Genomic DNA, 18,737 nt, shown 5'->3' with positions numbered 1-18,737 from the left:
TAGAGCCTGAGAAGATGAGGGAACCCACATGTTTAATGGGTGATGACAGGGCGTTCATGTGCTCATTAGATGCGTCGCACAGTTATGAGTAGACAGTGTTAACATTGCAGCCCTTGGTGTTTTGAGCCAAAACTACCATGTGTGAGTTTTCGCTGCGAGTTAAAAACAATCACAATGGAACTGAAGGAAAGAAGAAGTCATGAAAGAGTGATTATCATCGCCCCCAGTGATCAGAACGCACACCGGGTTAATTAAAAATCAAACAACAATAAAGTTAAAAAATAAATAATCTGCTGGCATGGTTAAAACATTAAAGGAAGACATCACACACAACAGGAAGAAAGGAAGTTAAAAAATCTTGTCATAGTGTGCGACATTCATGCTTAACTTTGCACTGGTGGTCACTATTTGGCAAGAGGAAGAACATCTTTACTCATTTATCTGCTACAGCAACAGCACACAAAGACGGCACAGTGAGGGAGCCACTTTAAAACATTCTGAGTTACCAAGTATTAAAACTGTGGAAAGAAGGGGACTTGGTCCAAGGTGTCTTTAAGTTCAGGTTTAGCAGCTGAGGTGAGAGGAAGAGTTAGCTAAATTAGCTAATAGCTACATTTTGTTGGAGTGTGTTCAGTTCATCATTGATCAATAATCACAACTTGTGTTAAGTTCTTATAATGTGAATTTCCTCCTCCTGTGCAAATCTACAAAGGAAGATGCCTGAGGAGGCAGTGCTGCTCAGCCATCAGCGTGTCGTACCTTCAGTTGGAAATGGCAGAAACAGTCTCTCCTGCAGCAAGTTCATGTAATAAAAATCCAGCCTCGATTGAGCGGCTGCCACAACAGCCCTGCTCCTCAGCTCAATGCAGATAACTAGTGTTGTACTGGAAAGAAGCCATCTGGACCCGACTTCGCAGCCTCTGGACCTCCAGGTCCTGGAAGTGGTCGTCCTCATCGTTTTGGATGATGATTTTCTGCAGTTCGCCGATCTCACGCTCCATCCTGGAACGCAGCTCTCGCTTCATCTTCAGCAGGGCCTGCAATCAAATGGGACAGGTGAGTACAGCATCTCCATTCTAATTTTATTTTACAGGGGGAAAGTGAGTGATCTGGACAGTGCTGTCACAAATTCATGGCATGATGTGCAGTTGGAACAGATTTAAGAGCCGTGACCATGTTGTCTGTTATCTGACCTAAAAGATCCTATGACAGCCTTTTGTAGACTGAAGATTTAAAACAACAGAGAGACCCATCAGCAAACTGACATGTTTGAACAGATGAGTCCAGAAAAAAAACACTCACGCTGGTGCTACTGAGGTAATTAAAGTTGCGTTTTGAGTGTCTACATTTAGTCGATCAAGACAAAAATATTCTCCAGCTCCAAGACGTAACCTTGGGCTTTAGGAATCAAGACAGGCATTTTTCTGACACTTTGTAGTCTAAATAATTAACTGAGAAAATAATAGGCAGGTTAATCAACAATAATTCTGTTCGTTTCAGCCCTTGACGAAAACCATGCTGCACGATCAGACAGTCACACCTGTTCATGCAAATTCAAATATTTAAAGCAGTGCTCTGATTTCTGGGCAGGAGGCCAGTTCTGCCTGAAGACACTGTACTGTACTGAATAAGAAGCATGATAAAAGCACATCCTCGGGCGATGCAAACCTCATGAATTCTGCCACAGCCACAGACGCCACACTGACTGCATGACTACTGTAGTTAGAGCACAGTTTGAAGGCTGAGTCAAAGTCACATTTTCCTAGACCTGATCAACTCTTTGAGCATCTCTAATCTTCTCAGCGTACTTCAGACAGAAATTCATTTTACAATATATAATCTGCTTACGCTGTAGACCATGTGCAGTAAAAGCAGTGAGTTCACAGCAGTAATGTTTTTTCTTTTTACCTTTTCTTGAGCCTTTTTCCGAACCTGGATCTCCTGCCGCTCTTGTGCAAGTTTTTCGGCCAGTAGTGAAAACTGAAGAAGAGAAAGCGCATTACAGCTCAAAGGGTGAAAGTTAAAATAATACTAAAGGTGTGTGCAACTTCCTGGTTCTTGCATGGGTCACAGTGTGTATGTCCTACTTGGTCTTTGTAGTAGTTCTCCATAGACTTGATGTGGTCCTGGTGTCGTCTCTGATGCTCCAGTCGCTGCTCCCTGGCATAGGCTCTCTGTTCTCTCAACCGGACCTTTTGTAGCTCCAAACCCTCCTCAAACAGCTGCCGAAACATCTGTACAGACACATATACACACAACCCCACTTGGTCATCATGTTACCCAAAACACTAAGGCCAGATAATCACATGGTCTAATTTAACATTTCATTTAGTAATATCAATATCTGATTCTACTCTTGGTTCCTGTCAAACACTCATGATGAGAGGACAGCTTCCTAAATTTGAGGATTTGCTTCTTTTCTGTTTTACATACCTGAATATTTCATGCTTTTTGAACTATTGGTCAGAATTAACAAACTATTCAAAGAGCTCTGAAGGAAAAAAAGACTTTTGTGGCATTTCTCAACATTTTTTAACATTTTACACAGAAAACTTCTACGGCAACAGTTCACTGAAAAAATAATCACAATATTAACCAATGATAAAAAGTAACTGAGTTGCGACCTCAGTCGTGGAACTAGTCCTCACTACCCACCCGCTCCTCCTTGGTGCGTGCCCTCATCAAACGGGCACGGTGTTGAACATGGTAGTCGTTGTGATACTTCTTGGCCCGGGCTATCTGCTGCCTCTGTTCCTTCAGTCTGTTCTGTGTCGACTTCTGCTGCTGGATACGCTCTTTAAAGTCCCTCTGGAAGACAAACATTTTAGCCGAGCAGGGTTTGATAAATACTGTGTGTACAGAACAGACTAGGGTTGTTTACTTGTTTAAGAAAATGCGATCACACACTAAATATCCACTCTAACTGTTGTTGACCAGATTACGAAATGTGAAGTTTAGCATTTGAGGGCATGTTTATGTGCTGATACTCACCAGACGCCTGTTGTGGTCCTGTTCTTTGCGGACGATCTCCACCAGCAGGTCGTGTTTCCTCTGGGCTTCCTGTACCTGGAAGAGAAACGTACATGTACACAGAGCTGACACCGGCTACTTTCACGTTTGGCGTGACCTGTAATGGCCACCAGCCTACCTGGCCGGAGAGTTTGCTGCGTCGCTGGTGGCTGTGAGAGGACGACAGGGCGTGCAGTCTGTCCACCTGCTGCATCTGCTGCTCCCACATCCTGCCCAGAGCGTGAGGAGAGATGTGAAGGTGGGGCAACTCCTCCAGGAGCGCAGGGAGGAGCTCGTTCTCCTTTACCTTCACTGCAAAGAGAGAGTGGACACAAAACAGATTATCACCAGTATAATCACACGACACAGGAATCACATTATTTCTTCCATGTTTGTGCCAGTGAGTAAAACATAGTGTACAACCAAAAAATAAAAAATAAAAATGTTGTTTTATTTATATAATCCTGCACACAGTGCCTCCTCCTTATGGGCAACTGATTATTTACTGACATTCTGGTTTCAGTAGTTTAATACAACAACAACAACAACAATGCAACAGTTAAAATTAAGATAAAGTTAAAATAAAATTGTTCTCTAAAAAGCTGCAGGTTTCAGATTTTCAATTGATTTCCGATGTAACTATATGAATGACTTCAATAGGAAAAGTGCTTTAGTGGATGCATGATGCTGTGAGACCTAAGTGCACAGGGGAAGATGGGAAACAGTTACATTACACTTGAAGCACATAACTGTATACAACCATTCAGTGAACATGGGTCATAGCATGATGCATTAACACCTCAATTTAACATGAAAAAAAATCATGTTGTCCTCACAGAGGTTTGTTATGTCAGATATCTTTCAGGGATGTTGTGGTCAAATTTCTTCCAACTGGAAAAAACTATGCAACCATGTGTGATTTTAATGTTTGCCTTTTTTTGTCAATTACACCTGTCAGGACTATTCCCCCTTTAAATGTACTTATTGTTTTATTTTTTTTATATATATATTTTCAGAAGTAACAAAATGAAAAGACACACACTGGGCAGTTTTTATCGGCTTCCTCTCTCATGTAGTGAACATTTCCAGAGGGGGGACTAAGTGCGGCCCAGACAGCTTCACCTGGAACCCACAGCTGTTCCCAGAGAGGTGAAGCCCCATGTGGACGCACAGGTAAATAAATAAAAATAAATAAATAGCCACTGTAAAGTAACTTTTATCTAAACTCAGAGCTACTTCCTGCGGCTCAATGCGTGGCTTCATCATCCCACATTCCTTTATTTTACCTGTCTCTACTATCTGACTGTTTTTCCATGAGTGTGTTGCAGAGATTGATTCATTTTTGGCCCATTTTTTGGGGTTTAAATGATGAATAGGGACAAAAATGTTTGGCATTGGTCCAATGATGAACCACAAAGCTTAAAGGCTGCAACCTAATGTCAGCTGAGAGTTTGTCAGGTTTTCTCTACTTGCAGAAAAACCCTGTAAAGATGAAGTGTGTGCATCCTGCTGCTGCCTTACTGGTGCACATCTGCAGTGCATGGCTGCTTAAAATCGGTCACCTGAAGCAAAAATATCATTATAATCGCATTACACGTGTGTAATGTGTAAGAAGTAGACCCGCCCCTGACAGCGCAGTGATCCGGTTCGACCATTAACTTGCGTTATTCTCTTACAAAAATGGCACAAGAGCCAGTTCTTCCCAGAGAGGATGTGTTTCCAGAACCGGAGCCCCCTCAGGTCAGTGTCTCCGTAATGAGGCTGTTTTTTGTTTGAGGGATTTATCAGCATTTAGACGAGCACTGACCGGCAGTAAACAGAAAGACCATAAGCAGTGCTAGCTAATGTTAGCCGGTAGGTTAGCCTGATAGCAGCGAGTGCTAATGTTCCCTGAAGATGAAAAATAAAAGGAAACAGGGAGGTGCCTGTCTGTGTGGTGTTTTACAGCTGCGGGACAGCTGGGCAGTCATGGACAAACCACCAGGCCGGCTCAGGAGCACAGGTGAGTCTGGTCCCCTCACCTGTGTGGTTTACAGGTGCATGTGTGACTCATGCAGGACACTGTGGATGCTATAAGCAGTCACAGCTGTGGGTTGTGGTGTTTACAGGGGGACATTGTTAATGCAGCACAGACCATCAGCAAACCAAGTTATGTTGACAGGTGCACAGGTGTGGGGAAGAGACAAAGGGATTTATATGCAAACAGCTGATAAAGGCAGTGCCTGCCTGTATTTGTGGCAACCTGTGAATGTCTGCAGTGTCTTGTATAGAAATCATAATTTAATGTGCAGCAAGTGTTTTATTCACAGTTCTTCATCAGCTTGCTTAACGTCAGACAGCAGAGGACTCATAAGTGGCAGCAATACATTACAGCACAGGCAGTAAACGAGAGACAAATCACCTAAAGGTTTGACTAAAGACTTATTGTCATATTTTTATTGAGATCTACTGTGGACAATCCACACAGGAAGTGTCTTTCATGTCCGTCAGTCATCCATCCCATAGAAGATATGTTAAATGATACAACTTTTCCTTATCATTATCAGCAGTGAGTTTTGCCTTTAGCTGTAACATGAACAACGCCATCTGTATTCTCCTCATAGAACATACTTTAAAGATATTTTTATAAGTTTCTTTAGTCCCTCAGCTGATTTGATCAAGAGTCCACCCTGTTATATATCATGTTTTTTGTTCTAACTTTGTTTTGGAAATGACTCTTAAATTACTAAACACTATCTAAATGTTTAAGTATTGTAACTTTGAACTACAAAGATCCTTTTGAGTGACTGTGCTGATATTAACTCACAGGTATTCAAGTTCCTGAGATGTGTCCTGCGACCACGGAGAAGTAAGTCAGCAACTAACCTTGATCACGTTCCCTAATGTTCTCAGTAAACCACATAGCAGACAGTTCTGTGATAGAGTGTAATCATCCGTTACAATGATGATATATATCTCTTCTGACCTTATAACAGACCAACTCCACAGCACATTGTTGATGAGGAGGCCATCCTGCAGCTGATGAAAAACTGCCCAGTGTGCGACAGAAAGTGTCGCTGTAGCAAACACACTCGTGGCCCTTACTTCATAGTCTACCAGAGCTGTTACTTCTGCGATTATCAGCGCAAGTGGACCAGCCAGCCTGAAGCTCAAACTATGAACATTCACAAGGCACACACACCGACCAAGAAGAAGCTTCAGGCAAAGGACAAAGTGTCTGTAAATACAAAGGCGAGTCTCTGAATCCCACAACCCTCTGAAGACTGGAAGAACAGTCTCAACTCGCATCAACATGAACCTGGATCTGGACATGAACTTAGTTACAGATGTGCCTTCAAGTGGATCATCATTATGCAGATGCAGATTTTTGATGATGGCCGACATTTCTGTAAATTTGCTGTAGAGCTGTAGCTTCAGCCCAAAGTAATAACATTCAGTTTGCTAAAAAGGGAACACGGAGAGGAGACGAGCACAGTTTCATTCACTGGTAGTGAGAAACACTGCACAGAAAATATGGTAAGGCACCATTGTGCTGTGGAAACACCCATTTTAAATACTAAACATAATTATAGTATTTAGATAAAAAATAGTCCAAGCATGAATGAATGCAAGCCATGATTGATGTACAGGAAAACGGACCTGTGCTTAAGGCTCTCGTGCATTAAAAAAAGCCTTAACTTACGTGATGTAGCTTTCCTGGAGGCCTCCTGCCGTCTCCGTCCTGGTGTGATTTGTGTGTTACGTTGTGACTTGTGCTGGGCCTTTGTTCTGGTTGGGGACAGTCTGGGGGTTTGGGAAACATCCCCTAGTATGGCCTCTCTGTACTCTCGCTCCTACACACACACACACACACAGTTCAGTAAAGGGTCACAGTCACAATCACTCAACAACTGAGCTTCCAGCTGAACAAACCAACAGATGATGTGTAATTTATCTCTTTACAGTTAAAGATTTTTTTTGAATGCATATTGTCTTTACTGTGTTTATGACCAACTCTGCATTTTTCTATAAATAGATTAAAATTTTGGATCCTTACTGTTCTCACTAAGCTGGACTTCATATTAATGACTTACTGCTTCCTGAGCTTTCAGCCGCGCCTTGTCTAGATCTGCCCGTTGTTTGTCTTCATATCTTTTCAGCTCCTCCTCGTAGGCGTTATTCTCCAGATACTGAAAGAGACAGTCATTTCATTTTCTAAGGATAGGTCATGATAAATGGAACAGGAACAGCAGCAAATTTGTTTAATATGAGCATTATTTATTATACTGTAGCCCCATCCCATCCAGCTGAAACAAGTCTCTTAAAAAGGTGAAAACATCAATATTTCTGCCTAAATTTGATACTGGTTAGCATCTAAAACCTTTAGAAAACATTTTTCAGGTAGTGTATAGGTCAGAAATCAATCACTTAAGCTTTAAGTCAAAGATGTTAACTGCATTAACTTTTATATGCAGTTTCAGTCAGGCTCATAACCTCCCAACTTGGTTGTGATTGTCCCTAAGCTACTGCTAAAGTCCTCCCAGTCAGGCTTCAGTGTAGCATTATAATCTACTGAACAGTCTGCAGATTACAGCTAGTTGTCAATGTGGTGGGATCCATTGCTGAATATCGGAATAGTAAAATGCTGTTAACTCAAACATTTTAAATAACCACGTAAAAAACACTCACTCAGTTTAGGTATAATCTGAATATAAAGGTGCATTTAAAGGGAAACCGTTAAAGAAGTGTGTTAATACCTTGCTGTGTTTTCTGTGAGACAGTCTGTGATGTAGCTTTCCTCGCCTTGAATGATCAGAAGCTGTGAGGTTCGTCTGTCTTCCATCATCCAGGCTCAAGGCCTCTGCCGCTGCATTTTCCAACTGTCCGTGCGAGCGACGAACCCGCGGAGGGGAGGGCGACAGGGAGCGTGTCCGGTGCGTCGGTTCAGCTTCAAGTGTTTCTGAAACTAATAAATGTTATAGTTCAATACATTGAATTGAATTGCATGAGATTTTAAATTGTTATGATTGAAAATTATAAGGAACATTATTTAAAAATGACCATTCCAGTGTTATTTATATTTTATCTAATCAACAATAAATCCCTGCAAACTCATTTTCATGCACTTGTGACTTTTTAGACATCAGTGGCTACCTGAGAGATTAAAAATGAATATTAAAACTCATGATCTGCTATTGTAGTTTGCAGTGAATGGACTAAAACACAAAACTTTAAGGCTGAAGTTGGATTTATAGAAGTCATACGCTCACTGTGCTTTAGCTGTAATGTGTTTGTACCTGTGTGCTGTCTGGGAGTCTTGCGACACTCCATGACGCTGTCGCTGTGGTGTGACTGCTTGTCTTCTTCTCTGACCTCACTGGACTCTCCACTTTCTCCCACGACTCGTTTAAGCATCTACAGGAATTACACCATAACATGTAGTTGCAGACATTAAAGGGTTAATATATAAATACAAAACTCTCATCAGTACATGGAGTACATCTTCTGATGGTTGTAAAGTCCAGGACAAGGAGCTGTGACAAAACACACACACACACACCTCATCGAGTTCTTCAAGTCGATGGGACAGTTTTTCAGATATCTGATGCAGCTCCTCTTCTGCTTTCCTGTTGCTCTGTCTGCGGTAAGACAGAGGTTCCTCAAAATCTTCTTCTAACCGGTTACTGCTCAGACAATAACACAGACAGCACACAGCAGAGATGGTTAGAAAATCAGAAAGCAGCTGCTACAGCATTATCCCCTCATCACATAATTTCTCGAATATCCCGTTCCTTATTCTGTCGCATCCTACTCCAGATTCACCTCACTTACCTGAGATATGTCCTTTCTCTGTGGTGTATTCTTCTGCCCTGTAATCTTTTTGTATAACTCTGGTCCTCTTCGTCCTGCTCTTCCTCTTCAGTGTCTGGTGGAGAAGGGGTGACGGGCGTCATCTCGTCCTGTAGAGTGAGGAAGAGCACATCTGGCTGGGTGCGGAATAAAACCCTCCTGGGACCTCCATTAGTTGGCTGAGATTAGAAAAACAATAGAAATAAATTAATTTGGTGACCATAAAATAACACAAACTAGAACATCTAAACAAAGAGGGAAAGCAAGAGCATTCACTTTGTTAAAAATGTGGGGCGTATGTGTATTAAAACTATTCCAACCCCCTTTTTCACATAGATACATTCATTGCACAGGATGGATTAAATTGGCAAACATTAATAAACCACATCCAAAAACATTAGCAATGTTACCTTTCTGTGACAGGAATATGATCATCTCTAAATTTCACATTTCATCTCATATTAAATGTTATTGACTAACATACAGGGAATCTGTTAAATGGTATTTTGAAAGAGTCTAAATGAGCCAGACAGAAAAGATGTGATCATATTTTTGATTTCAGATTGCATGTTGTATGTCACAGCATATCAGAGTTAATAATCCCATGTCTGTTCTTTTATTAGAGAAACCAGTGTAAAACACATCCAAACCTACCTTCAGGAGGATTCTTTACATGTGCTGACACAACATTTAATCACTAAACATTTAACAGTGTCTACATGGGGTTAAAGGTTGCTGTAAAACTGGTACAAGCGAAGACTTGTTGCTCTTTTACCTCTAGTGTCTCCCCCTCCACGTCTGTCCTGGCTCTTTGTTGACTGGACAAAGACTTCTCACTCACAGCTGGAAATTGAGCAAAACAACATAAACGAGTACAGGTCAGTTTATGGTCTCTCAGAAGTTGTGCTGTCGACCATGTTGGAAATCAAAGTGCCTCTAGTTGTTCCAAACAGCCACGACTGTCGGTGGAAAGAAGCTGAAAAAACCAGCCATGAGAGAGAAGGGGGAGAGGCAGTATTGTTTAAAATCAGGGATAAATCTTTTTTCAGAGAGCGTCTTCTGGAAGACATTCACGCTGGTACAGAAAGTGTCAGAGAGTGATGATAATGATAATAAGTTCTTATTTACAATGACAGTACATGCATTTTGACTCACCAGGAGACTGGCAAAGGGGAGGAGACTGTAGTCCGTTGCTAACAATAGTCTCAGCCACTGATTTAGGGATCTGTGTGAGAAGGATAGAGAGAAAGTGAGAGAGAGGAAGAGACAGGAAAAAGGATTATTGTGAAGCTGAGCTGAGTAACACTGAACATAATCTGCACCTCACAAAAATCCACTTTCTAAAATCATCCATAGGAGTAAAGAAGACCATCAGAGCAGAAGAGACTTTTTCGAACATAACATATCGACATTGGTGATGGATTGAAGAAAGAAAGAACAAAAATGTGTTTCTTCCAAGTTAATGGTCAGCAGAAAGTTCATATCCAAAAGGTATAATTTGAAAAACCTCTTCAGAGGTTTGTGAAGTGAATGTTTGTGCAGTATTGAATGTCTGACAGTAAAATACAGGAGTTCTGTTACTGAATTTCTTCCTTGTCTCAACCATTTTGAATGAGTCAGCATGTGCCTATCTTTGTGTATTGTCCTGGAGTCATTAAAGTAGGAAATGTAAGTGTGTGTTCGAGACAGAAAGAGACACAATCTTGCACTGCTGCCCCGCAGCAACATATCTCATTAGTCACAGAACTTCAGGAAGTTTGCATGTCCTTTCAAATTGCATGCAAATAACAGTTAAGTTGACTGTAAAACAGTTAAACATCATCATACTGTATTATAAGGCTACCTCTGTAGTGGCAGGGCCGGCTCCTTCTTCTGTGTGCCCGTGGCTGAGCCCAGCAGCCGTGGGGGGTTGGATGGGTGTTTGTGGGTCTGTGTCGGGTCTGTGGGGAGTGTTGCTCTGGTTGGGTGGCTGCAGAGCGACAGCTGAGTGCAGTGGTTCAGTCAGTGGAGCATCCTGGGCGTTCAGAGGACCAGAGCTAGTGACTGCGTCTGAGGTTTGGGGAGCGACAGCCAGTCCTTGCAGAAGTATAAATTAATCATGAGATTTGTTGAAAGAATTATTGCAGTTACAAGTGAAACACTTTAATAATTTATCAATAATAAATTATGGCAAAATGAGGTGATAGAGAGCATATGACTGATTGTTGACTCTAAATTTTCTGTGGTTTGGAGCAAAGCCTCATGGCAGGTTGGATAACTACTGTATATTCTAACAACTGGACCAATAAAATTAATCAGTGCTTAAAATAATTTAAGTCCTCTCAAAGGCATAAGAAATATTTCAAACAAAAAGCAAAAACATTTCATCTTCCTCTGAGGAAACAAATTCCTGACACATCTTAATGTGACAATCTGGCCACAACACAACTGGAAAAACCTGAGGGCAAAAAAACACTGGTACAGTAAATACTAATGTATAAGGGCATTGCCCAAACACAGTCATCGTCACTGGTAGAAGTAAAGATGGTCTGTGTTTGTGCGTCTTACCGTCTTGTTTGCCTGTAAATGTGCGTGCAGAGACTCCCAGCCCAATGAGCTCACTGGTTGATCCCATCTCCTCAGCGTTCCAGGAATGGAGGGAATGTTTACTGGACTGGGCGGTGGACCTAAATGATAAGGACATAATATGATTTACCGCAGGTTCACACAACTATATATTAAAGTGGACACACAGTAAGTTGATAAACTTGCTTTGAATTTATAAAACCACAATTGTGATTAAATTATGGATTTTAAGGAGTTTGTTGATCTGGGTGACAACCTGCAGCAAATGATTGCTCTCACAGGGATAAACTGAGTTGTATTGAATTGAACTGTAGCATCAAAGACAAAAAAAAAATCATTTGTCTATTTTTCTATTGTTCATTTTTCTGTTGTGTAGTTTTCCAGATTGAAGCATTGGTTAATATTAGGTCATGACAGTGTTGCTGTTAAAACCCATGCAGTTGTTCTTGTACAAAGACACAGCATATTGTTGAAATCATTACATCAGAAGCACTGACTCACTGACTACTTAACACCTGCTTAATGCTTCTCAGACACAGGCTCTATCAGTGGTTCCTCTGTTACTTACAACACCACCGTAATGCTAAAGTTATTCACATTTTTCAAGAGCCTACCAAACACAATAATATAGTAATTTGTAATTTTTAATAGCATGAATAAATATACCAGCACTGAAACAGTGAGCTGCTAGGATGTCTGATTTGACAGCAGCACAGTAATGTCTTAATATTTACACTACTGCTTAGAAGTTAGTCGAGTTGTCTGTTGTGTCAACAGGATGTACAGCCCGGATCCACACTAGCTCTTACTCTCCAGTGGAAGACAAAGAAGCTCCCTCCAGTTTAGTCTCCTTGTGCTCTGTGGCATCGCTGCTTGCTGACTCCTTGGTTTCACCGAGCACATCTTCACTGACACCGTTATTCGGTTCCTCTGAAGAAACAAAAAAAAAAAAAAAAAAAAAAACAACAAAGACATTAATAATAATAATACAAATGAACCAAAGGTGGAGGCAGAAAATGAAGAAAAAACTAAACCAAAGACAAACAGAAAGCAATTCTTGTGATTACAACATGTAAAGGCCTCCATGGAATTTTAAAGAGGAACAAACTCATATGACCTTTAATCCAACAAACTGATGCTGTGAAAATTCACTGTTCTTTAAAAAAATAAATAAATAAAAAAGTAAACCTCAAAAAACTCACAGCCAAAAAGTCTGACAGACAACTGAGGTCACGTTTTAGTTTTTTAGCCAAAAAGTAAACTAAGCAAAACACATCAACTATTAACCAAAATAAGCACGAAACGCAGAAGTGAAATTTGACACTAAGGTCAGACAGACTGAACAATGTCTCCAAAACTCAGATTAATAAACATTTCAGCCCAAAACAACTCAAACATTCCACATTCACATTACAACAAACAGGCCACTGTTAGCTTCTATTGAACTCTATACCAGTTCAGGACATTTTGCCGGGCCTTTCAGAAACACACATCATTTGTAAGTGCAGACACAGTTATTAACTACTAATTGCTGTTTGGCAGTGGTCTGAGAGACGGGCAAGTCGCACAAAGGCGTGCTCAGTTCTACTAAATTAAGAGAGCTGACTGTTCCCTGTAAAGTCCTGCACCAGCTGGATTTAAGACACACTACGTCCAGTTCATGCTGGACCACAAACAGGCGACCTCACCTCAACAAAGACTTGTGTCTTAGTCAGGAAAAGGGAGAATTAGCATTTTCAGGCAAACTGAGGACTCAGGCTGCTAAAGACTGCAATGAAAATGGTCCTCTGGCCACTGCTCTGAAAAGCCATGTAATGACGAGAACTGTGCATTAATGGAAAAGTATTAACATGTTTAGATGTTTGAAATTTGACACTAGTTCTGACTTTTTGCTTCAGCTCCTGTTTGTGTAAAATAAACACCTGTTAACATTAACATTGCACCAGATTTTTGAACTAAAAATAATTTTGGAATTTGTTTTAAATAGATAATGAAGCCTTAAAATACATGATTAAAAATGATAATGTACTAATTTGTTACACAAAACAGCCATTTTGTAGTTATAGTTCAGATTCACATCTTCAAATATCCCTTTGTTGAAGATAAAATTCATATTATCTATTAAGTTGAGGAGGGAAAAGTGACAAATTAATCAGCCTACCACCATTCTGTGACTCCCCACTTATCTCCTCGCTGAGATACTCCAGGAGGCCATCAAAGATCTCCAGGAGGTTCTTGATAGACTCTTTATCCCCTCTGACAACATTTTCTCCTGTGAACACACAGCCATTCTCACCATTAAACTCAGTACTCATCAGTTTTATTGTTGAAGAAAAACAGGGATTGAGAAATCTGCCATGAAGCGGAAAATAAAGTGACTAAGTGATATTTCTACCATTTCAAGTCGATGCAAGTTAAAGTTACGCAGGTATGTGCTAGTGAATCGCAGTTAATCTTCTCTTACATATGTAGATTTTCAATGTTGAAAGGTACAATATACCTGTAATGTGTGAGAGGCTGATCTGGAGGTAATCCAGGGACAGTGAATCAATCACAGACTGAACGTTATGGATGTCATCCTCTTGACTGCATGGTCTTGCAATATAATCTAAATGCACAAACAGATGCACACAAATATGACTAACACAAAGCGTACACACATGAGATCACAGAAACAGTGACATGTACACACATTGAGCTCTTTCCTGTATTTAACAATGCAGGTAAGAATCCAGCAACTTTACAGTCTTGTGATAGCATGTTTGAAAGTCTTAGGAAACATTCCTCACATACCAAGCACACTTATGTTCTACATGAAAACCTCACCTCACACACAACTAAAACCTTCAGTGTTTGTGGCTTTTGATTAGGATTTTAAATGCCCTTGTTAACAAGTTTAAAGTCATAATTTTAAGAACGAAGAAAGATGTGCGTCAAATCGTCACAAATGAGAGGCAGGAACAAGAGAATATTTTACTTGATTGCTTAAAAAAATAACCTAAACGAGTAGTGGCTTATTAAAATAGTTGCCAACTATCTCTCTATGGTTCAACTTTTTCTGACATTTAGTAGATGTGCAGCTTGCTCTTACCTGGAACTTTCTCCCCCAAGATGTTCTCATACAGAGCAATGAAAACATTTGCATCACAGTCTGTGAGTTTCCTCAGCCTCAGGTTTATATGACACTTGCTGAATAGATCATTTGCCACATCTGCCCAATCTGTAGACCAGAAGAAAACAGGCTTGTTCATGTGAAGCCTTTAAGCAGAACATTTAGCAATTTTTAAAATCTGCTAAATATATCCATGAAAAATAAAAAAACACTTAAAGCTAAAACTAAAACAACATGCATCTTATCTGTAACATTTCCTTAATAAAGGCGACATCACTGTACTATGTATGGAGGATGATTGTTTTACTTTTAGAGAGCTCTTTTTGGTGACATTCCCCGGTTACTTATTCACAGACAAAGGTTCAGCACATCCCCCAGGGGTGAAATCTTTAATTCAGTCGTGTCTGCAGGGGTCGGCGGCAAACTTAAGTTTGGGAGCGGGGAGTAGTTTCTCCCTGTCCCATACACACCAACTACTACACTGACTGCCGCGGACATACAGCCAGTTTATGAAAGATAAAACCGATTTCTTTGAATTTGAGACGATAAAACAACAAGCTAACTCTCACCTGAAGTTACCTTCTACCCTTAAGTCACCTCTCGCCTTGTTTACTGTAACTTCACCGGCTGGATTAACTCAACGGTAGCTAGCTAACGTTGCTAATTCGGTCTTTTTGCTAACGGGAACACTGTCAGACAACGTTGAGCCGTGCGCTCTGACCTTTGAAATAAAATCGTCTGTAAAATAAATGTATATCCAGGTGTTGTCCAGCTCAGTGACAACAGGGAAGTAACAATAACCTGGCAGCTAGCGCTGGCGGCGGGTTAGCGTTACGTGTCGCTAGCCTTCGCCGGACAGGAGGACACAGTCTCGGCTGCCTTACCTCTCTCTCCCTCCTGGGTTCCCATGAAACAGCTGTCGACTGGAGGCAGACGAAGCCCAAAAACAACTAACTAAAAAAAAGACTTTCTTATAATTCAGGCCCGTGAGGAGGTGGGGTCTGTTGTGATGTTGTGGTTTTTAGTAGCAGGGAGAAGGAACTATCGGCTCTCGTTTAAAATTGAAGTCTTGTTTGATTGGACGTTAAGATCAGTCTTTGTTTCCGGAAGTGTCCTGTGATAGGTGCGCAGCGCCCCCTGCCGGCGACCGATGGTGATAAACAAAGCAGGACCCAGTCAGATATAATATAACATATATAACATATATAATCTTTGTGAAACCGTTATTGTTCAATTTATGTCGAGATTCTGTCACATTAGTTTTTAATGCAAATTAACGTGTGGTAACGTGTGGAGATGTTTTCCAAGACTGGATTTAATTAGAAAAGCTGCACCAGGACCCCAGACTCCAAAAGCCACAATACAGCAATACAGGCAGGTCTGCTAGAACTACTGTGATGAAAAATAAAGTTCAACAAAGAACAGAATGAGTATGAATTATTTACATGCTTTTAATACTCCTGTATTTTATTACACTTTTAAAAACTCTTTTTTAAAAACAACTCCACTGATATCAAGTGATATCAAGACTGTGAACTTTCACACCTACTACTCAGTGCATCTCACACACTCTTCACACTTGCACAAGTTCAGGGGTATTATAAAGAAGTGGTAGGCAAGTAGTGGCTTGTGGACCAAATCTGGCCCTCTGAAGAAAATATTTGGACTCTGACAAAAGTTTTCTCTTTTTTAGTTTGCATCACAACTTTTGTAAAAAAAAAAATAAAATAAAATAAAAATTCACATATCTGTATCTAAGTACAAAGTTCCTGTAAATCCCAATAAACATGACCTTAAACATCTAATTATAATTAATATAATAAATGATATAATGATTGTAATAATTAAAGATCAGTGGTAGCATAGCAACAGCCTAGCAACCAACTACTATACTTAAACCTCGCAATCACTTTGTAACAGCCGTACAATCCCCTGGCAACCTCAAAAACCAGGGTGCAAGACATTTTCAGTACATTATTCCTAAAACTGTTGGTCACATACTACATGCATATCGATGCATTCATTTTACTTGAGAGCAGAAATCATTCTCATAATCATTCATTCTCAAATCTCACCATATTTTACCAGTCAGGGTATAACAGAAGTATTTGTTATGGTGTTTGGTGAGAATTTCACTAATGTGTTAACGGTTTCTGTTTCTATGATTAAACATATATAATTAAGTGGGTGAAACAAGCAAAAAAAAATGTGTTTCTAAATGTAAAACATCATAGGTGTTGTAATATTGTACACAGCATATTTAAATGCAATACTTACAAAATATAATACATTTATTCATAACAAATTGTGATTTTGAACACAAAATAGTCAGAACAGCAACCACAGATTCAGAAAAGATACGGTTTATACATGAAAACATTCTGCTGATACTGTACCTGTATCTTTTACACCCCATGCTATTAAATAACCAGAGCATGCACAACACCAGGATCCCGAAACTAATGCAGCTGAACGGAAAGCATGCAAGCTTCTGTGTTTGTGTCTATGAATGTTAATGAGCCGCTTTCCCTGGAGTTACCAGTCTGGTGGGTTTGGGTGCTGAGTTATAAAGCCAACATCTTTTCACAGATCCAGAAGTTTTCGGTGTTACATGACATATCATTCCAGCTGTTTTCATATGCATAGAACTTTATTCCTCCGCAGTCTTCATCTCTGCCTTGGTAGTTGTTGGGCTCACCAGTGAACCAGTAGCTGAAAGGAAATCAGAATTGGCTTTTGACTGAAACACAACCAAATATGCATTTAATAGACATGGAGCCACATTGAATATTATTATTGAACTGATACTGACTAAAGTTTAGTCATATAACCTGAGTGTGTTCACATTGCTAGAGTTGATTTACATATATGGTGACCTAAAGTCTAGTAGAAAGGTCAGATGCTGCAGGAATCAAAGTAGTGGAAAGCTTTATAAGCAGCAGTCACACATTACAGTCACCTCACAACCTCTTCAAAGTTGTGTTTTTAATATGGCGTCTTGTGTGCTAGCTACAGATACCTTTGCCTGGCCTCTGTGAGCCCACAGCCAGGAATCACCTGGCTAATGTTCAAGGTGCTGCATGCAGTATTACCCCAATAAACAGCGCTTCCACAGGTTTAATTTGTGCTTGAATCAGCAACAGACTCAACTTTATTGAACTGAAACTGTGCTGAAGGTCACAGAATTAAAATAGTGATGCATTCACTTACTGACATAAAGTGCATTTGAACAGCGATGATTGCATAGCCTGAAAATGTAAAGGCACTTATATGGTCACTGTCTAGTATCTACTCTGAAGGAAATAATCTGAATCAGCAAAGTGATATTAAAATTTCTACCTCTTTAATAAACGTCATGTAAAATGGTACAACATGGTGCAGGATCACTGAGCTGCTGAGTAGCAGTGTATCCAGTCCTGCCACAATTTAAACAAAAAACAATAATTTATGCACCTTGTGTTCAGCAAAGTCCCATCCACCCATCTCCATGTCTCCTCTGTCTCCGTCAGTCCAATCCATGTGGTCTGCTTGAACTGTCTTGAGAATTCCTTGTTTACAGAGAGAGAAACCGATGATAATTAACATCCCTGAAACATAACCGGTTTGATTGACTCCTTCTCTTTCATAGAGAGATGCCATTCACACTCACTCACACTCACACACACACACACACACACACACACTCACACACACCTGTTCCTCTTTGCTGCTGATAATCACCAGATCTGCACCTCTTTGCAGGCAGTCATCTCTACTGTCTTGCCAGGACTTCTTGATAGAAGAAACGTAATAGACACTTTTGTTGAAATACAACCATCCCTGCTGGGTGTAATGATCTGTTAAGGATGACAACATTTGACAAAGCTTCACGTCTCATTGAAAAAACAAACAAACAGAGATGTAAAATGAGCTGGATTCTTTTTTATGTTAAGGTAATCCTGTAATCATAGGGAGTTCACCTCATACTCACAAAACACATTCAGCGTCCTATTTATCTCAGCTCTCTCTTCACTGAGGTTTTTGATTGTGGCCTCAAAATGTGACATCATTGCATAAGGACTGTCTGTGTGTGCAAAAAGATTTGCACGTTGTTAATTAACATAATTATTAATTTAAACTTTGGACACTAGTCTACATGCACCATGTGTACTTTTGGTCAGTGGGTGTCCTGAAATGATCCAGTCGCTGCTCCGTTGCACTCTCATTGTCCCCTGGGATCAAG

At 40.3% G+C, this 18,737-nt stretch overlaps 1 protein-coding gene and 1 long non-coding RNA gene across 2 annotated transcripts; both read right to left on the bottom strand.

Annotated features, from left to right (window-relative positions):
- Positions 1 to 14: 14 nt before the first annotated feature.
- LOC139636875 (centrosomal protein of 95 kDa-like) lies at positions 15 to 15,607 on the bottom strand. Its single transcript, XM_071505258.1, has 21 exons — positions 15,400 to 15,607; positions 14,495 to 14,623; positions 13,904 to 14,011; positions 13,565 to 13,675; positions 12,213 to 12,333; positions 11,386 to 11,504; positions 10,682 to 10,914; positions 9,994 to 10,063; positions 9,614 to 9,681; positions 8,821 to 9,017; positions 8,549 to 8,672; positions 8,286 to 8,403; positions 7,746 to 7,954; positions 7,083 to 7,178; positions 6,692 to 6,842; positions 3,149 to 3,321; positions 2,992 to 3,066; positions 2,656 to 2,808; positions 2,088 to 2,234; positions 1,909 to 1,980; positions 15 to 1,037 (listed from the first exon to the last, which is right to left on the bottom strand). The coding sequence occupies exons 1-21, from the start codon at positions 15,422 to 15,424 to the stop codon at positions 861 to 863; spliced, it is 2,676 nt and encodes an 891-aa protein (XP_071361359.1). The 5' UTR covers positions 15,425 to 15,607; the 3' UTR covers positions 15 to 860.
- A 371-nt stretch (positions 15,608 to 15,978) lies between these two features.
- LOC139636767 (uncharacterized) lies at positions 15,979 to 18,489 on the bottom strand. Its single transcript, XR_011694459.1, has 3 exons — positions 18,209 to 18,489; positions 17,969 to 18,063; positions 15,979 to 17,227 (listed from the first exon to the last, which is right to left on the bottom strand). It is a non-coding gene; the product is annotated as an uncharacterized lncRNA (long non-coding RNA).
- Positions 18,490 to 18,737: the final 248 nt, after the last annotated feature.

The sequence above is a fragment of the Trachinotus anak genome, unplaced genomic scaffold, assembly GCF_046630095.1.
Source record: "Trachinotus anak isolate AG129_WGS33_773 ecotype Australia unplaced genomic scaffold, CSIRO_AGI_Tana_v1 ptg000019l, whole genome shotgun sequence".
Lineage (NCBI taxonomy): Eukaryota > Metazoa > Chordata > Actinopteri > Carangiformes > Carangidae > Trachinotus > Trachinotus anak.
Note: the sequence above shows the minus strand (reverse complement) of the source record. Positions and strands in the feature narration are given on the sequence as shown.

Coding starts and splice junctions, on each gene's coding strand:
- LOC139636875 (XM_071505258.1), bottom strand. CDS start 15,424: ATGGGAACCCAGGAGGGAGAGAGAG. Junction 10,064..10,681: donor CCGGCCCTGCCACTACAGAG/GTAGCCTTATAA, acceptor CTTCTCACACAG/ATCCCTAAATCAGTGGCTGA. Junction 1,038..1,908: donor GGAAAAAGGCTCAAGAAAAG/GTAAAAAGAAAA, acceptor ATTTGATTGCAG/GCCCTGCTGAAGATGAAGCG.